The sequence below is a fragment of the Choloepus didactylus genome, chromosome 13, assembly GCF_015220235.1.
Source record: "Choloepus didactylus isolate mChoDid1 chromosome 13, mChoDid1.pri, whole genome shotgun sequence".
Taxonomy (NCBI): Eukaryota; Metazoa; Chordata; class Mammalia; order Pilosa; family Megalonychidae; genus Choloepus; species Choloepus didactylus.
Genome location: NC_051319.1, coordinates 32,524,597 through 32,544,507, shown reverse-complemented (window position 1 = coordinate 32,544,507; position 19,911 = coordinate 32,524,597). Strand labels below are relative to the sequence as shown.

Here is a 19,911-nt window from a genome sequence, read left to right as displayed (position 1 = left end):
AAGTAAATATCTTCCATAGATAAGATTTTCTACTGAAAACATCCTTAGCAGAAGGAATTACAGTCTAGCTAGGAGTCTATTTCAAGATGTCAGTCAAGGAGAGATACAGTAGAAAAATGTAAATAAATATGAAGAAATATATATGTATTTCACACACACACACACACACACACACATATATACATACATATAGCAAAGAATTTAGAGTTGTATTATGTACTGTGGAGACCTTTCAGTGGAATTTAAGCAAGGTAGTGAAATGATCAAGTTTGGTTTGTAAATGAGGAGTCTAGTGCCAGTATGGAAGACTTCCTAGAATGAAGAGATAATGGCATTGAAAGCCATATGAGACACTCTTCCATTTTTTCAGGAAGAAATAATGTCCAGATTTGTGACACTGCTGGCAGAGACAGAGGGAGAAACCATGTTTAAGATCATTCGATGACTATTTAACATATTACAGAAAGTAGGGTCAAAGAATTTGGTGACCATTTATGACAGGGCTTAGCAAACTTTCTCTGTAAAGGGCTAGATAATATTTTAGAATTTGTGGATTACATATGGTCTCTTCTTTGTTTTTTGTTTTGTTTTTTGTTTTTAACATCCCTTTAAAAATGTAAAAATCATTCTTAGCTTGCAGACCATACAAAAACAGCCTGCACCATACTTTCCTGCTCCTGATTTAAGATATTAAGGCAAGGCAGAGGGAAATTCAGTAAGTGGTGACCCTGTGATGTAGGAAGAGAAGCCTGTTTAAGATAAATATTTTGAATTAAATTTTGGACATGTTGAATTTATGGGACCTTTGAATCAACAAAGTGTTAATTCTCTGGTAAGCTCTTAGTAATATGCCTTGGAGTTTTAAAGGGGCTAGAGATAGAGATAGAGACTTTGGATTTTCAGCATAGAGCTGACTGATAAATTAATAGGAATGAATGAGGTTATTCAATGAAAGCATGTAGAATGAAAAGAGAACCAAGAATGGCACCTTTAGTATCTCCAGAATGAAATGAATAGGAAAAGAAGGAAGAGTCAGGGAAGGTAAATAAGGAAATTTTGGAAGATAATAAAATGAGAACCAAATAGAGGTTTTTCTAAGCTCTGAAAGAAAAGAAAATCGAACAAATAAATAAAAAAAAGTTTTAAAAAAAGTTAAAACACAAGAAAAAGGCAGATAAAATAAATCTGTGATGAAATTACATAAAGCAGAGCAGAAGACTAGAATGAAGAATGCTCGGAAAAGGTGTTTAAAATGAGATGCAGGTCTAGAGAGAGCCCTGTGGTGAATATCAGTGTTTAATGGCAGAAATGTGAAAGGAGCCAATCAAGGTGTTCATTAGTTTACTGAAAGCAATACTGGTTAATTTAAGCCATAGGGCAGTGGATAAGGGGGAGGATTCATGGTATATGTATCTCACAGAACCAAAAGAAATGCTGTAAGAGCAGCCAGTAAATTAGAAAAGGGCAGAAAAAGAGCAACTCCAGGGACTTAAGCTAAAAGAACCCACCTTCTCCTGGGAGGCTGGACTTAACTTGATTGGTTTACCACTAGTAATTCCCTGTCCCTGCCTTCATTCCGGATTTTAAAGTTTGTTGTGTATGAATCTGATTGGTTCAGTTTGGATCAAATGCCTGCCCCTGTATCAATTAGTGAAGACCAGAAAAGTCAGGTCTTGTAGCACTGAAATGGACTTACCTCCATTGTATATCCGGAGTTTTCTCCGGCGAAAAAAGGAACGTTAGCTGGCCATCTACCCGGTCTTTTAAAGGAGATTGTGAACCAATAGTGGGAGAGACAAGAAGAGAACCAGGGAGACATGATATTGAAGAAGTTTGGCAAGAGAGAAGGCAATTTCAAGGAAGGAATTCTTATCAGGATCAAATAGTGCAAAAAAGATTAAGTATGATAGGAAGTGAGAAGTATTTTGGCAGTTTCAGTTTAAGGGTAGAGGCAGAAACTAAATTGCTTTGGGATGAGGAGTGAAATAAGAGGTGAGAACACAGGGACTGAAGTATAGACTGTTCTTTCGAGAAGCTGCACTATGAAGGAAAGAAAAATTCCAGGGAGGGTTTTGTTGGTTTTCAAAAAGCAGAAGACTTGAGCATGTTTATGGTCAGTTGAAAGGAATGTCGATAATACAGGACTAATGATAACTGATGGAGCAAACCTCTAGAAGTCATGAAAAGATATTACAGTGGGTAGATTGCTTCATCAAATTAATGGTAAGCTAATTAATAATATCTATATTTTAGGAGAATGGTACCAAGTTAATATGACCAGCTAATTAATACTATTAGAAATATTTTAGGAGAAATTCTTAAACCACTGGAACATTATTTAATAACTGCAGCCTTTAGAAGCACTCATTTATATACAAAGTGCATGCTAAGTTCAAATCATTGTTAGCTAATTATTAAACGAGATTTCCTTAAAAATGTAATTGGCATCTCATAAGCTATGTTTGCCGTTATTTCCACTGGATACATAATATAACTGTCTTTCTTTAAATGCTCCATAACTTCAACTTTTTACTAATACAGATGTATTATTTTCCAAATTAGTAAAGTTTTACTGTACTTGAAAATTCATTAATCATTAACCCCATGATGTGACAGTAATTACTTCTAATCTCCAAAAATATAATAATTTTATGCCTTCGAAATTATGTGAAATGTATGAGTACCAAGTTATAAAAGTGCTGAAATTAAAGTTCAATTTTACATTATCTTAGTTTCATTGTTGCGTTGAAGTAAGAGATGGCTAGAATTGCATATAAGATTATAAAAAGGTACTAAAATGAAAGTATTTTCTAGAAAGAGAAGTGCGTTTAAAAGCAACGTCAGTTTCGGTGTGTAAAGCATATAACAATTCTGTTTGCTTGTCAAGCTACAATAGTGTATTCTGACTGATCCTGTCAATTTCTGCTTCATACACATGCATATATAAATCACTGATAGAGGAGTTACAATGAAGTATTTTGTATTTTTAAAAAGGGAATTTTAATAGCTGTAGTATGTTAATATGACTATTTACCAGCTATATCCCAGCCCGTATAATTACAGTACTTCAGAACTTCCACAATTATTAGTAGAAAGCTTAACAGTCTGTGAGGAAAACCTAATATATAGATAAGAGTTGAGAAAATAAATTGAATAGAATAACAAATGTTTTATTTCCTAATATGAAACTTCATTATATAAAATATTTTACAATGACTGTCAACAGATTGAGATCCATTTGAAGCTTTGTTTTAGTCTTTGAGGGGAGGCAAAAAAAAATTTCAACTCTCAACAAGTAATAAACAGAAAGAAATTTCTGACAGCTCTGAAACATCACAGGGGAAGATCTAGCCTTTAAAAAGAATTTTTTTTCTCACAATTACATAGGCTTCATAATGAAGGAAATTTATAATGGTTCTAGGGAGTCCTGTCAAATATATATGGCAGCAACTTATTCAACATATATAAGAGGTCAAATAATTTTTTATTTTAAGTCAGAATCTATACAGAGAGGCAATGTTGAGCATTGTGATTTAGGACAGCCTTTGAAGGCAGTCTGAATCCCAGCTTTGCCATTTGCTATCTAAGTGACTTTGGGTAAGTCATGAACTTCTCCGTGCCTCAGTTTCCACATCTTTAATATGGAGATTATAATAGGGCCTTTCTCATAGGATTATGGTAAGGATTAAATTAGTTTATATATATATAGTACTTGGAACAATGTCTGCCCATATAGGATACATTAGTGTTTGCTTTTATTAACATTAATATTATTTATCAATGACAGCTTAATCCATGTCTCAATGAATGAGTTCACTGAACTATGTAAAATTGTGAAGATTTAGTAAACGTTAAATTACTAATTATAAAATAATGTCGAAAGGACGTTGTGAATGGTATAGGAAGCCTACTTTGTAACTAAATAGAGATGACAATGTAAAAATGTCCTGAGCCAGAAGAAAAGGCTGATCCAAATTTAAGAATGATGATGTGGTTAAAAGTTTATTTTTCTTTATGACTAAACCAGCAGCCAATCAGTGCAAAGGATAATAGATCAAGGTTACATGATGGTGTGTGAGGATATGATTCCCTGATGCTGTCTTTTTTCTTATGGAGGCATGCTTGAAGTCAGTTGGTCTCAGGCATCTTGCATTGAGTGAGAAGTGTACCAGGTTAGAGGAACCCAGAATCATTGGCTAGCTGCTGCTTAGAATATTTTGGGAAGCTGGAGGATTTGGGGCGGGGTGGGGGGGGGGGTATCTTGTTCCAGAAAATAATTTCTTGCTACCTCATATTTCCTCTTCTCACCAATTGTTTCTTGCTAAGCCAGAGAGTCTACATCAGTTTTCCAAATAGCAGGCTTGGCCAAGGCCTACCAGAAGAGGGAAGAGTTAAAAATAGCTCTGAGAGGCCAAGGTACAGGAGAAAGGATGATATCAATAAATGAAATAGCCAGGTCTAGTGGAAAGATCATTTGTGAGGTTCAGAAATCTGTCCTTTTCTCTCCATTCCTTAGAGAATACAACAAATTTATAGATAGAAGAAACCTTAGACCTAATAAATCCATCCTATAACTGAGCAAAGTTAGCTCCCTCCAGAGAGATTGAGTGACTTAACCTAAGGTCACACAGAGATTAGCAGAACCAGAATCAGGACTCAAATATAATGATATATAGAATTAAATATAGAATTTAATGTGACATATAGAATTAAATGTTTTTATTATAGCGCAACATTTTGAAATGTGTTCAGTTACATATGGAACACATAATTATTTTTAATTAATCAGATACCCCATTTTTTTTACCATGCTCATTAACAGTGTTTATTTTAGGTTAGATACTGATATTGAATGGAAGGATTTAGTGTGAGCTTGTGGACACATTAGTCTCACAGTCTGTCCGCAGATCTGAGAATGCATGTGAACCCCATCACTGAGCTTCTCCACAGAAAAGTAGTCACTTGTTCCTAATGTTTCTCCTTCAGTTACTTAAGTGTGAATTTCTTCCCAATGGTTTGTTTTTCCACCTTCTTTCAGTCCTTATTAAACATGTATTGTTTAGTCTTAAAAAGAATAATGATTCTCTGGTATTTTATTATTGAAGAAAGAAGAAAGGTAAAATAACGACTCTACCCATTTTATGAGAGTGTTTAAATAAAGGAAACTAGACCCTAGGATAGAGTGGTATCATTTTAAAATACAGTAAAGGACAAGTGGTATTCCAAAATTATTTTTGTGAGCTTTCTTTTGATCACATAAGATATGATTTTTTAAATGATTTTATGTTCATGTTTGCTGGCAGCACTTGTGATATGTTCATACTTTATTACAGTTACTGTTCTTGGGAATTTATAACAACAGTTATTTGCCTAGGGTTGAAACTTAATCTATAGATGTTTGACTTAAATATAATTGGTCAAACATAATTCTTTAATCATTTTAAAAGGCAATAATTAGTATTAGGTTGCCTGTTAGTACTTGTTTGAAATATTAAGCATGGTTTTTTAAAATCTTATAGAAAAAAATGATCAGTTATACAGAAATGAAAATTTAAAAGCATTATTGTAGAATGACAATTTAAAAGACAAAAGTTTTTGTATTTTGAAAAGGCATGGCTCCTGTTTTTGATTGACCTTGAATTAGGATAAGAGACTTCATTCTTTTTTTAATATCAAATTAGTATTATTTCCTTGATGCCAATTTAATGGTTGTAATTATAGGAACATAAACAGAATATAAAGCTATGTCTTCACCCACAGTTTCCCAGCCTCTACCACCACCACCCCCCATATTTTGTAAGGTATTTCTACCTTTCTGAATTACCACTGCAGTATTTGCCAAATTATACTTGTCCCTCAATCATTTGTTTCTCTGTTTTGAGGCCACAGGTATCTTTTTTTTAGAAAATAGCAGTGATCTTTCTTCTGGTCTGTTTCTTTTTGTTCTTTTGCTCTTTGGAGGAAACTGTCTTTTCTCTCTCTGCTCCTTCATGATGCCCAGCCTTGTGTTAGACACATGATGGGCCTGCATCATGCATGCAAGAATTTGGAATTTGTGCCTGTGGCACTTCAGTGCCTGCTTCTTCTTCACCACTGCCCTGCAGGGATCACTGCCATTCTAATAAGAAAACTTCTAAATCCAAAGTTTAGCATCACGTGCCACAGTCTACTGTCCCTCCTTCATTTATTTCTCTTGTTGATCCTGTGCATCCCTATTCACTCAGGCTAATTTTCTCCTCCTATTAGTTCTAATCAGATGTTCTCTTACTTTGTCTTACAGTATTTTAAACTTAACTGCCTCTTTACCTATAAAGATGACTTTTGCTTTTCTTTTCCTTTGTCACCTTTAAACCTTATAATAGGCGTGGAAGCATCACAGCTCTGTATCTATCACATAAAAATTCTGAACCATTATCATTCTGGTACATGATCACTGTTATCAAATCACATTCCTTTAATGTGTTGTTCGCATTTATTGATTAGCTGCTATATAGAGGCTAGATAGAGAAAATCACATAACCATGTCAACATGGGAATATCTATATTGGGAATACTTTAAAATCATGGTTACCAACCTCATCTGAAATCTCAAAATGCTTGAATCTGTTAATTGTTTTACTCCAGAACAGATTTCAGTGGAGGATAAACATACACATTCAAGATCAAAATAATACAAAACAACATATTTTCTTTAACAGCACAAAATGATGCAAAATGATTGGTGAATTGATCATAGTTAATCAATTAATTAAGTTAAGCAAGTTTTGAATTAGATTTTGAAAGAAATGATGAACATGAATTGATGAGACAGGGGTTTTAAGGTTGGTCTATTTTATGTCCAAAGAGCTTCTAAGCCTTGAAAAGCAATACCATCCTCAAAATGTCAATTTTAAACTTTGGAAAGTTTATATCCAAGTTATTTGATTCAAGTTAATTTTAACTTTGGTCAAATAGTGCTCCTCTCTAAAGCTACAGGAAATTTAGTTATCCATTCTTTCATAGGGATTATGCTAACAAATATATAATAGAGAAAATTAACCCAGGTCATTGTGACTGCAAAGCCACAGTCTCCTAACCATTGTGCTATACTATCATCTATGTTTGTCATCCCTTCTCTTCTTTATACTTTCTTTTCCCATTGTAAGGACTGAAAAAAAATGATAGATATGATAATAGAATTTAAATATTTCTCTTACTTCATTCCTTTTACTGCTGGGTAAAGTAAATTTTTTAAACAAAATTATATTTGAAGTACACTAAACAAGCTTTGATTTGAAGGAATTCTAAAGTGATTCTTTCCTTTACTCTATTGTCTTAAAGCTGCAGCCCCTTAGGAGTGCCAGAAGAAGATTAAGGTTGCCAACTTTTCTTCTCAAATGTGAAGTGATAGAAATATTAATTGCTGAAATATTAATAGCTAAGCATTAATAGGCTCTGTAGTTAAATGTTCTTTAAAAGAAAGGAAGTAATTTTGATAATTATGGATCTGATACACATTTTTGGCTATATCATTCTGAGAGGTTTTTATAGATGAGGGAACGATTCAATATTTTTTTGATCTTTCTTTGAATATACCTGAACTGATTTCCTGTGTCATAAACATCCAGGACTGAGTCTCCTAATAAGTAGGGTCAAACTCCTTTATTACATGGTTAGTTAGTATATGCAGCTTGCATTTACAAGCTATATTTTAGTAAAATCAAACAAATATAAAAATGTCCTGTCTGTCACACTAGCTTTCAGAATGGGTTCCCCTTTTTAAAAAAAAAGTATGCAAATATAGGAAATGCTGATGAAAAATATATTCAAGAATATATTCAAAAATATATTCAAGAATATATTCAAAAATATATTCAAGAATAATATATGCATGGCATAATAAACCCAGATTATATCCCCACATATTTAAACATAGGAAAGTTTTAGCTAATTGCTTGGGGTAATGTTTAAAGTGAAGAAAAATGTTTTAATTTAAGGGGAAAAGATGAATAGATTATCATTTCCCTTGGTTTGGAAGGAGCATCCTTTGTATGTTGAGGTAACAAAAATGTGGTGAAATGATCCTTGAGATTTCTAGTCTTAGAACTCAAGTAAACTAAATAAGTTGGGTAGTAAATTTTGTAATTAGCTTTCCTTTCTAGCAAAGATTGTTCAAGTCTACATTTGGTGGTTGGTAAGCAGTATTTCTATGGAAATAGTACAGAATTGTGAATGGTTAAAGAACAGTATAACATTTCTCTGTCAAAAGAATAAAAACGCTTTTAAAATATGGTAATAATTTCCTTCTAAGTTTCAGTTATTAGATATACTATTCAGAATATTGTACCACATTGCTGCCACATTGAGCTCAAATAAAATGTGAACTCATTTTTTACTTTATTTACATCACTTCTTTTGTTATAGTCTCTATGATTATTAGTACTCCCAGCTGCCTTTCTTTTGGAAATCTTTTTTTTAATGAATAAAAAGGCTTTTAACCACTACAAAAGTTACATCATGTACAGTGGAAAGTAAAGAACAAAACAGGATTGAAGTGCAACTCTCTGGGCTGCAGGTCTTATCTACTCACTGGCCAACTTCTAGTTCCTGCTCATTGGCCCCCAGCACATGAAATTACTTCTCAGAGATCTAGAAATGTGTTGTCATATCATAAAAACTGAATGCTAAGTCCACAAGTCTTAAGGATTTGATTGTTAGAATTTTGTCCTATTAAATATTATTGATTATTTTTATTTTATACTGGGAAAATAAAGTTCAGAATTAAATTAGACTCCATTAATCTATATTATATACCAAAATATAATTTTAGCTCTAAAAAAATTATAAATATACAATAATATCTAAATGCTATAAGTATAAATTAAAGCTAAGATTTGTAGTATATATAGTTCAGCTGCATGTGGAAAAGAAAAATTAGAAGATAGATAGATAAATACATAGATAGATAGATAGGCAGATTATCACTGGATTATTTTCCTAAGAACTTCTCGTAGAACTGATCTTGGCCCAAGTGTTCTAATTGAGGCTTATGACTTAATATTATCTAATGTCACGTTTAATTTGCCAGCATTAGCATTTTAAAATATTTATAAGTAGTTTGTCTCTTTCTACTTCATTAGTCTATATTTATTTGAAAAGACTCATCACCAAGTTTTGAATGTCCAAAGTCTCTTTTTTTTTTTTTTTTGGTAGTATTGCCTCAGTGTACAAAATTAAAGACAGAAATTTCTAAAGATGGAGTGACCTTCATTTACTTTCTGTGGTATTAAGAGCCATTCTCAGGAGAAATGCCAATTTCAGAGACAGAATTGTAAAGAGTAGACTATAGGTTCATCATTTAGGGAAGGATTTAAAGAAATGCTGTAGCGGTTGCCCACTTGCAGTGATTTCTAAACAAAGTTGAAGATTTAGGTAGGTAGAGTATCTAGTATGGATGTTGACCAGAGTGAGAAGCAGAACAGACCCTAAGTTACTTCCATCTCTACAATGGCATGGGAGAGAACAAAGAGGCACAGAAGTCCCAAAGAGGAAAGAAAACAAACAAAAAAACTAAAGCAGTCCAATGTAGGTATAGTACCCTCTTGGTCACTTTTGCAAATCATCAGCTTTGTGCTTGCTTCTGTCCACAAATCCTAAAGAAAAATTTGCCACTGGATACACATGAGCCACTTACAAAATGTCCAAAATCAGCCTTGCTTCTCTGTAAGAAGAAACCTTTTGGATAAAATGACCTTCATAACTACAGAGAAAACCCTTGTTGTCTATCAATATATAGCAAACTGATCTTTTGTTTATAAATAAGAATTGACAACCAAAGATGATTGAACACTAAAGGTAAATCAGTAGCATAAAAGAGAAGCACCAAGATTAATCAAATGAGCAGCTATGGCAGAAAGGCTAGCTGTCTACCAAAGATTCATGATTTCTACCCATAGTGCAAAGTTTTCTGGAATCAAATGTGAGACTTTTAAAAAACTGAGGCTATAATTTCCAGTTCCCTATACTGATGAAGGTGGAGGGACAGTTTTGAATTCTTGCTGCAACCTCCCCTGTTCACAGTGGTCTTTGGGGCTTTGTGATTTCCTTGCAGCTTTTGGTCAGTGTGAAGCAGCAGGATGCTTAAGTAGTCTCTGAGGGGTGCTGTTTTGTTCAGCCATGAAACCATAGAAAAGTGTGAAAATTAGGTCACAGCTCATGAAATTTAAATAACAAAACACTCTACCTACCTTAATAATACCCTAGTTCTCCTACTGCTATATTTCATTTTTGGTTGTTTGCTTATAAATGGGAATTACTGTTTTTGGTTTAGTATTACAACTTGAGGTTGTGTTTTTTTTCCTTCACTTTAGAGGAACTGACATGTTTTTTTATTTGTTCTAGTAACAGAGAATGGACTGGGAAGATGAATATTCCCCTAATTCTTTTGACCTGCATTGTTTGTTAAATTCGTTTCCTGGAGACTTAGAGTTTAAGCAGATTATCAACGACATTGATGAAAAGATCGAACTAAATGCTACAAGGTAAATATTGCTACTTATTTAAAATAAGTAACTTTCATGTTTCATTTACATGAACTTTACATAATATGGTTTTAGTGTTTCCTGCTCTTAGGGAATTTCAATTTCAACATCATTAATTTTCCTGAAAATTATCAATCAGTCTCCCCTTAGTATTTAACATGATTGTCTTTATCTGATTAGTACTTTTTTTTCTAATTAGAGAAATTGTGGTTTTATAGAACTATAATGCATAAAATACTGCATTCCTCTATACCACCCTACTATTAATACCTTGCATCGGTGTGGTACATTTCTTACAACTGATGAAAGCACATTTTTATAATTGTATGATTAACTATAATTGTACTATTGGCTATAACTGTTCGTGATTTATCTTAGGAGTCACTGTTTGTGTTCTGTAGTTCCATGGATTTTTTTTTTATTCTAGTAATGTACATAGAACCTAAAATTTCCCTAAAATGTGTATTAAGCACATTCAATATATAACTCAGAGCTGTTAATTACATTAACAATGTTGTGCTACCATAACCATCATCCATTACCAAAACTTTTCTATTGTCCCAAGTAGAAACTCTGGCATAGGGACAAACAGATAAAACTAATGGAATCAGCTCAGAAATCAACTCACATTTATGGCCAATTGAATTTTGACAAGGGGTCAAAGATCACTTACTTGGGAAAGAACAGCCTCCTCAACAGATAATGCTGGGAAAACTGGATCTCCATTTGCAGTGAAAGGAGTTAGACCTTAATTCCCTATTCCCTATCCCCACCCTGTCCCCTGGTAACCTATATTCTAGATTCTGACTCCATGAGTTTGCTTATTCTAATTTTTTCATATCAGTGAAATCATATACTGTTTGTCCTTTTGTGTCTGACTCATTTCACTCAACATGATGTCTTCAAAGATCATCCATGTTGTCACATGTATCAGAATTTCATTCCTTTTTAGGGCTTAATAATATGCCATTGTGTGTATATACCACATTTTCTTTATACATTCACTGGTTTATGGACACTAGGGTTGCTTCCATCTTTTGGCAATTGTGAATAATGTGGCTGTGAACATGGATGTGCAAATATTGGTTCAAGTCCCTGCTTTCAGTTCTTCTCAGCATATACCTAGAATTTATATCTTAATGATATTTAGTCTTCCAGTCCATGAACACAGAATATCTTTCCATTTATTTAGGTCGTCTTTGATGTCTTTTAGCAACAACTTACAGTTTTCTGTCTATAGGTCCTTTACATCCTTGATTAGATTCATTCCTAGATATTTGATTCTTTTAGTTACTATTGTGAATGGAATTTTTTTCTTTATTTCTTCTACCACTTGTTCATTATAAGTGTACAGAAGCACAACTGATTTTTGGGTGTTGCTCTTGAACCCCACCATTTTTCTGAATTCATTATTAGCTCCAGGAGTTTTGTTGTGGATTCTTCACAATTTTCATTGTATGATAATATCATAGATTATCTGTGCATAGGGAAAATTTTACTTCTTCCTTTCTAATTTTGATGCCTTTTATTTCTTTTTCTTGCCTAATTGGTCTTGATAGAATTTCCAGTACAATGATGAGTAATGGTGGTGACAGCAGGCAACCTTGTCTTGTTCCTGATCTTTGAAGGAAAGCTTTCAGTCTTTGCCCATTAAGTATGATGTGTGCTGTGGATTTTTTATATATTCTCTTTATCACGTTGAGGAAGTTTCCTTCTATTTCTAGTTTTCTATGTGTTTTTATCAAAAAAAAAAGATACTGGATTTTGCCTAATGCCTTTTCTGCATCATTTGAAATGATCATGTCTTTTTTCCCCTTCGTTCTGTTAATGTTCTGCATTACGTTATTTGATTTTCTTATGTTGAATCATACCTGGTATGAATCCCTCTTGATCATAGTGTATAATTCTTTTAGTGTGCAGTTGGATTCAGTTTGCTAGTATTTTGTTGAAGATTTTTGCATTTGTATTTATAGGACAGGTAATTTTCTTCTTTGGTGGTATTTTTATCTGTCTTTGGTAAGCAAGTCATTTTGGCCTCTAGAATGAATTAGAGTGTTCCCTCCTTTTCAATTTTTTGAAAGAGTTTGAGGAGGATTGGTGTTAATTCTTCTTGGAATGTTTGGTAAATTTCTCCTATGAAGCCATCTGTTCCTAGGCTTTTCTTTGGGGGGAGATTTTTGATGACTGATTGAATCTCTTTACTAGTTATTGGTTTGTTGAAATTGTCTGTTTTTTCTTGAGTCAGTGTAGGTAGTTTGTGTGTTTCCAGAAATTTGTTGATTTCATGCAGGTTATCCATTTTGTTGGTGTATACTTGTTCATAGCGTCCGTGTGTCGTCCTTATTTCTGTGGGGTCAGTGGCAATGTCCCCCTTTTCATTTCTGATTTTAGTCATTTGTGTACTTATTTTTTTCTTCATCAGTTTAACTAAAGATTTGTCGATTTTATTATCTTCCCAAATAACCAGCTTTTGGTTTTGTTGATTCTCTACATTGTGGTGCTTTTGTTTTTGTTGTTGTTGTTGTTGTTGTTGTTCTTTACTTCATTTATCTCCACTCTAATCTTTGTTATTTCCTTCCTTCTGCTCACTTTGTGTTTTATTTGCTCTTCTTTTCCAGTTCTTCCAGTTCTGAACTGAAATCTTTCTTTTCTTTAAATGTAAGCATTTAGAGCTATAAATTTCCCTCTCAGCACTACCTTCACTGCATCCCATGAGTTTTGATATGTTGTATTTCGTATTGATTCACCTCAAGATATTTCCTAATATCCCTTGTGATTTCTTCTTTGACGCTTTGCTTGTTTAAGAGTACATTGCTTAATTTCCACGTTTGGGAATTTTAATTTCTCCCTCTGTTATTGATTTTTAGCTTTATTCCATTGTGGTTGGAGAAGATACATTATATTATTTCAATATCTTTTAATTTATTGAGACTTGTTTTGTGACCAAAGTATGGTCTCTCTTAAAGGTCTGCTGGTTTTAGAGTATTGTTCAAGTCTTGTATTTCGTCACTGATCTTCTGTCCAGATATTCTATCCATTATTGAAAGTAGTATGTTAAAGTCTCCTGCTGTCAGTTTCTCCCTTCAGATCTGTCAGTATTTACTTCATATAATTTGGGGCTCTACTGTTAGGTCCATATGTATTTGTAACTGTTATGTCTTCTTGTTGACTTGACCCCTTTATCAGTATTTAATGACTGTCTTTGTCCTTCATAACTATTTGTGACTTAGTCTATTTTATCTACCCCAGCTCTCTTTTGATTACTACTTACATGTTATCTTTTTTTTTTCCATCCTTTTACTTTTAACCTACTTATGTCTTTGAATTCAAAGTGAGTCTCTTGTAGTCTGCATATTGTAAGGTTGTGCTTTTTTGTATACATTTTGCCTGTTGACTGGAGAATTTAATCGATTTACATTTGAAGTCACTACTTTCTTCTGCCATTTTGCTGTTTAGTCTTTGTATATGTTATACCTATTTTATCTCTCAATTCTTCCATTATGCCTACTGTCATATTTATTTGACTTTTTGTATTGTATCATATAGAGTGTGTTCTCTTTTCTCTCTGGGTATATTTTTCATTTATTTTTCTTGTGCTTAACCATGGGGTTAAAATTTAATATCTTGAATATATAACAAACATATTTGATTTGATACTAAGTTGATTTCATTTCAGTTATTGTGTCTTTAATGCCAGCAGTTCTGTTTGGTTCCTTTTTTAAAATTTCTCTTTATTCATATTCTCATATTGTTCATTCATTGTTTTTCTGATATCCTTTAGCTTTTTCTGTGCATTTTCCTTCATCTCCTGGAGCGTATTGAAGATCATTTTTTTTAAGTCTTTGTCCACAGTCTGGTCTTCATTGTTGGTGTTTTCTGGATTTTTATCCTCTTCATTTGATGAGCCATCATTTTCTATTTCTTTGTCTTGTAAAATTTTTGCACACTGTACATTTAATATTTTGACTTGTTAACTCTAGAATTATTCCCTGAGATATCTGTTCAGTTGTAATTGGCTGAGGGCATGATAGGGATTTTCTTGACCGTCAGCCCTCCTATCAGGAAGGTCTTCCCAAGGTAGATGCAGTGCGCAGAGTCCTCCCTGACTTTTCTGGGCCTGTCTTGTGCTGGGCTTGTGCTTGCTGGTGGCTTAGGAGTTCCCCTGTTTACAAGAGTTTGAATGCCCCCTCTACTTCCCAGGAGACAGACTTTCTTCTTCTATGGGGTGTTCTACTACCTGACTTAAAGCAGGGAAGCCTTTGCCCCAGGCAGTTCACCTCAGTTGTTTCTTACACTGCTTTTTTTGTCTCAAGCTACTTTTGTCTGGAGGGCAAATTCTGGGAGGAGCGGCATACCAGAGAGGAGTTTCCCAGATCAGTCTTTCCTAGCCAGAACAAGGCTAAGGACCCACACAGGAAGTGCCAGCCAGCTCCATATGGCTGGGGAGGTGATGAAAGAGGGGCCAGGAAGGGCACCAGGAGCTTCTTCCATGGCTCCCCAAAGCCCATCTTGACCTGCCCATCAAATGTAGCCATTTAACTATTCTCTGCAGCTCTGAGGAAGCATACCATCTTTAATTCTCCTTTGCCACCTTTGTCCTGGACAGGTTGGAACAATGGCTACCCTCAGAGCTTGGCCCCTAGCAGTCCAAAGTAGCTAATCAAAAGCTGTGATCTGCAGTTGGCCTATGGCCACCCAGATCTTGGGGAAGTAGCTTTCAATGTCCACTGTCGGCACCAGCAATCTAAGGCAGGGGTCAGACCCCACTGCTGTCTGCCATGAGAATGGGGAATGGACACCAGTAACTGCTGGGTGGAAAGAGCAGTTTATTGATATTTACTGTAATTGACCAGCCTCTTCCTCCCGCTCTTCCATGGATGCTGCACAGTGTTCTGCTGGAGTCCAGAGTTTCAAAATAGTTGATCCACACAGTTCCTGCCTGTTTAGTCATTCTGGTGAAGGAACAGATCCCTGGAGCTTCCTGCTCCACCATTTAGCCACAATACCTGATTAATACTTTTAATAAGACTACAAAACAGAGGCACTGCCTTCAAATAGATACATTAAAGTTTATTGAATTGCTATTAATGGTTTCTTAGTATTTGTCCTGGATTTTCCTTAGGATCTGTCCTTGGTATGATGTCCTGGATTTTCATTAATAAGTTTAGAATTATGCATCCTCATTTGATGGATAAGCTCAGAAATTAAAATTTTGAAGTTAAGATACTAAAATAAAATGGTAGTATAAGGCCACAGATTACTTTGGAGTTTTTGAAAACAGAACTTTAAATATAAATTATTTTTACATAATGTTTGTCATATAAAATCTTCTTCCCACTTACATAGGAAGACTGTTAGCTCTAGAGAGTTGCTACATCAAATTCAGCCTTCGTCACATACTCCAAATGGTAATGTTACCAAATACTGGGGGAAGCAGGCACAGCTAAGTAGTTTCTCATTAACAGATGTTCTTAGGTAGAAAGGACTTTGTTTTCAGGCAGTTCAGTTACTTAAATCCTTTTGGTCAAAAGTTCTAATAATTCACCTGGTGTGGGCTACAAATGCTCAAAGCACTATAAAAATTTCTTTTGAACACTGATATTTCCTTTTTTTAAAATTCAAAGTAGAGTTATAGAGTTTTCAAAGAAACATAACCAAGAGGTGAAATGTTTCTCTAATTTTTTTCTTCACGTTTTACATAAGAATACAGTTAATTCATCCACATCATAGTCATGACCATAAATATGACCTAACCATACTATAGAGATTGTATACTATATTTAATATTATATATAAATATAAAACAGCTATATGAAACTTCAGTACAATTAAGTAGTTATGTAAATGATACACTACAACATTGCAAGACACAATTTCTAACCCAAAGAAGCTCACAAATGAAAATATTATTAACTAATATAGATTAACAAGTCACTGATCTAAATTTCAGAGATGGTTATAGTAAAACAAATTTTAAATATTTTTGAAAGGTAACCTGCCTTCATAATGGCATTTAGTCTCCATCTAAACAAAACAAGTCACTGAATTCTGATGTTTTTGTTAGAGACTGCTTCATTTTTATTTGCTAAACCATCTGTACTTAATTTCTTACCCTACATGGTCAGAAAGAAATCATATTTAAAACTAAAACAGTGATTAAAATACTGTATTTTGCATTCATAAATTGTTCTTGAGGTCAAAAATCAGATGTTAGTATTAAAAAGTAAAACATAGCATGGAATATAAGGTATAATTTTTAAATTAAAAATATTTTATAGCCTATATATTAAAACAAATGTAGAGCAGAACCACCTCAAGTGACCATTGATCTTCACAAAGGATAAAATAAGGAAGTAGCTGTATGGGTTATATGCTACATGTAGAATCAAGTCTATTTTTCGTCAAATTCAATTATGTTTTTATTATACTCTAGAGAATAAACATAATAGTATAGGGTGTATATATTTTTTAAAATAAAATACTGAATAATAACCATGGTTCAGAAGAGTGTAAATCATTTATGCACTTATTTATTGCCTTCTAACAGAATAGCTTTTAGAAAATTGTATGTCATGACGAATCAGTTATGCTACACTTACACTGCTGTAGTTGAATTACCCTTGGCATTTTTGTATTCTAACAGTTCTATTTATCTCCCAATGGTGTACATTGAATAAGTAATGAATAGCTGTATGGTATGGGTTTTTCCCAATACTTTAAAATGAAAAAAAAAAAAAAAATTAGTAATTCATTTTTAAATATGGTAATTTTCCTTACACTTGATTTTTTAAAGTTTCATTTCTAGCAGTGACCCTGACATCTAAGTGTGAATTCCTTCCCTCTTCTGAATATCATCAGGTTTTATGAGCACACAGGGTCTTTTACTTCCCCAAAGCAGTGATTCACAACAGTGGACCAGTGTGTTCAGAGGTCACTGGACCTTCACCTGCCCTTCAGGAGAGGCCATCATTCTCTCAGACCATTTTCATTTTTATATCCCCATTTCATTTTGAAGTTAGACCTAGGTGACTCCTAAGTGAGATGGTAGAAATCAGTGATGGTGAATCATTTATTTTTAGCATGTATCATAATTGGTAACAAGTGGGTAAATAACCTGCCAAAGAGTAATATTCTAAATGTCATATCCAGATTTTGTTAGTTCAGTCTCTGTGTAAAGGCAAAAAAGAAATTATATTCGGTGACTTGTCATCCTGCCTGGCTTAGTCATAACTTTCCCTTTTAAGTGAGCACCTCAGTTAGCCCTACCCTGGACATAATCATAATAATCACAATTAGCAAGGCCTGCACTTCTATATGGTTTGGATAATAAGAGCCACCCCTAGCTTCTCCAAAAGGCCCATGCTGCTGCTTCTCTGAGCAGTCCCTTGTGGCTTCTATCCTTGGATGATAAGCTGCCCTCAGCTTCTTCAAATGGCACTTACTGCTTCTGCATTTCATGATGTATAATTTGAAATGTCCACTCCCCAGTATCTGTGGGAAAGTCTTTCCTCTCCACTCTGGTTCACAATAAAGGCAAGAGTGCAGGACCCACATGTGCTTCCTCCCTCCCCACCCCCACATGAGCTCCTCACATGAGCCTAGGTTAGGTTCACCCAACATGCCCCTACACTTCTCCCATTGTCTCTTCTCTCGTCCAGGGCCTTTGACCTAACAAAGCTGTCTTTTCACGCCTTCTCAGCTGCCTGACTATCAGTGTTTATACCTTACCATCCAAAGAGCTATCATGTAACATCCAAAACAAACTGCACATAGCACTGAAATATATTTTGAGCTGAATAGAACTTATTAGTTCAACACATTTATAGAGGTATAGAAGTTTTCTGGCTCACAATATAACCTGAAATGATTTTTCTCCTCTTAATGCTCAGTGAGATAAGTATAACTATCAAGTGTTGATTTTACTTTTCTGTTTTCTAGTTACAGCTAGCCTCTGTGCTCCTCAGGAATTAAGTTTTGTGGTACTGATGCAGTATTACTACCTTTTTTTTTTTTTTAACCTACAGGAAGAGCAGGAAGTACTACTAAAGATAATATCATCTGTCTTAATCCAGGAAATGCAGGTGGGAGGAGATATTAACTTTATATTGTGAGAATATTGGATAAATGGTTTTTGTAAGTTTAGCCATGTTTATTCAGGAAAGGATACAACCTCCATAGATTACTCTTATTTGTCACATAATGATCACATTTTTTGTGCTCATATGTGAAAATATTCTTTAGAGTTTTCCACGTGATAGCTTAAATGTCTAGAAAAAAATAACCAAAAGAAATCTGCATAAAGCCATTAAAGTCAGACTTCTCATGGTAAAGCCACATTGTTTCTCAGGGAGGATGTTAAGGGGCCAGTGGGATGTAAAGCCTCACTTCACTGAAGAGCTAGCCTGGTTCTGAGGACACAAAAAGTGGAAGACCCCTACAAATAGATCAAAACCTGGTAATGAGATGTGACAGCCACAACTGCCTCATCTTTCTTATGGATGAAACTCAACCCTCTCAGCTTTCCCTGGAAAAGAGCCTTGCCAGGGACACAGTACAGTCAACTCCTTGTCTGGAAAGGGTCACTAACACTATAGCATTGCTAATCACAATCCTAATTCTAGAATGCCATGAAAGAGTATCCTTCCAGGGGTCCTGGGATGGGAGCTGAATGGGGGACTGGACATTGGTGCCATTACATCCTTCATTTCTACCTTACCTATAAGTAAGACTTTTTTCCCTTTTCCTAAAGTAGCTCATAGTGAGTACATGTGGCTGGATTAGTGATCCAGTTCAAGGAGCCATCTAGAACAAGAATCCATCAAAAATTTTGAGTTCACATTGTATCAGGTGCTATGTTAAATGCTAAAGAGTTCGTCATGATACACGTGTGTCCCTGCCCCGAGGTTATAGACTCTTGGTCTTCAACAGAGTTACTCTTGGCTAGAAAACATACTTAATCATTTCATGGTGCCTTACGTAAGTTTTCTACCATTTCAGATGAATATGCTCTTACTTAAAAGGTAACAAAAATTTGGTGTAGTTCTGGAAGTTCATAAAACATCTTTTCATCCTTCAGCTTATCTACCTATCAGTAGCAGGTGACCCAGTTGATCACTGTCTTCTTCTTGAGATACTTTTTAAACTTAAGCTTTAAGATAACCATTTTTGCATGGTTTTCCTCCTACTCACCTTACTAGCCACTCTCTCAATCTCCTTTCCTGATTCCTTCTTAAATTCCTAAGTCTGGTGTTGGCTATTTCCATCACTTCAAAATCTTATTCAGTCCAAGACTTTAAATACCTTATCTCCCAAATTTATCTCCAACTGTGACCTCTTTGCTAATGCCAGATACATCATCTCCACTTCAGTGTCTTAATAGCCATCTCCTAAA

The 19,911-nt window shown here is 34.5% G+C and overlaps 1 protein-coding gene across 7 annotated transcripts in view; it reads left to right on the top strand.

Moving 5' to 3' along the window:
* The window catches only part of KIAA0825 (KIAA0825 ortholog), a 437,461-nt gene that overhangs the window by 31,462 nt on the left and 386,088 nt on the right, over window positions 1–19,911 (top strand). For 5 of the 7 annotated variants that reach the window (XM_037801406.1, XM_037801405.1, XM_037801404.1 and 2 more), the window contains exon 2: window positions 10,381–10,520. In XM_037801406.1, the coding sequence (XP_037657334.1) occupies window positions 10,390–10,520 (131 nt within the window). In that variant the 5' untranslated portion in view covers window positions 10,381–10,389. Of the gene's footprint in view, window positions 1–10,380; window positions 10,521–18,544; window positions 18,602–19,911 lie in introns of those variants that run through there. The other 2 variants (XM_037801408.1, XM_037801407.1) reach the window with 1 other exon arrangement.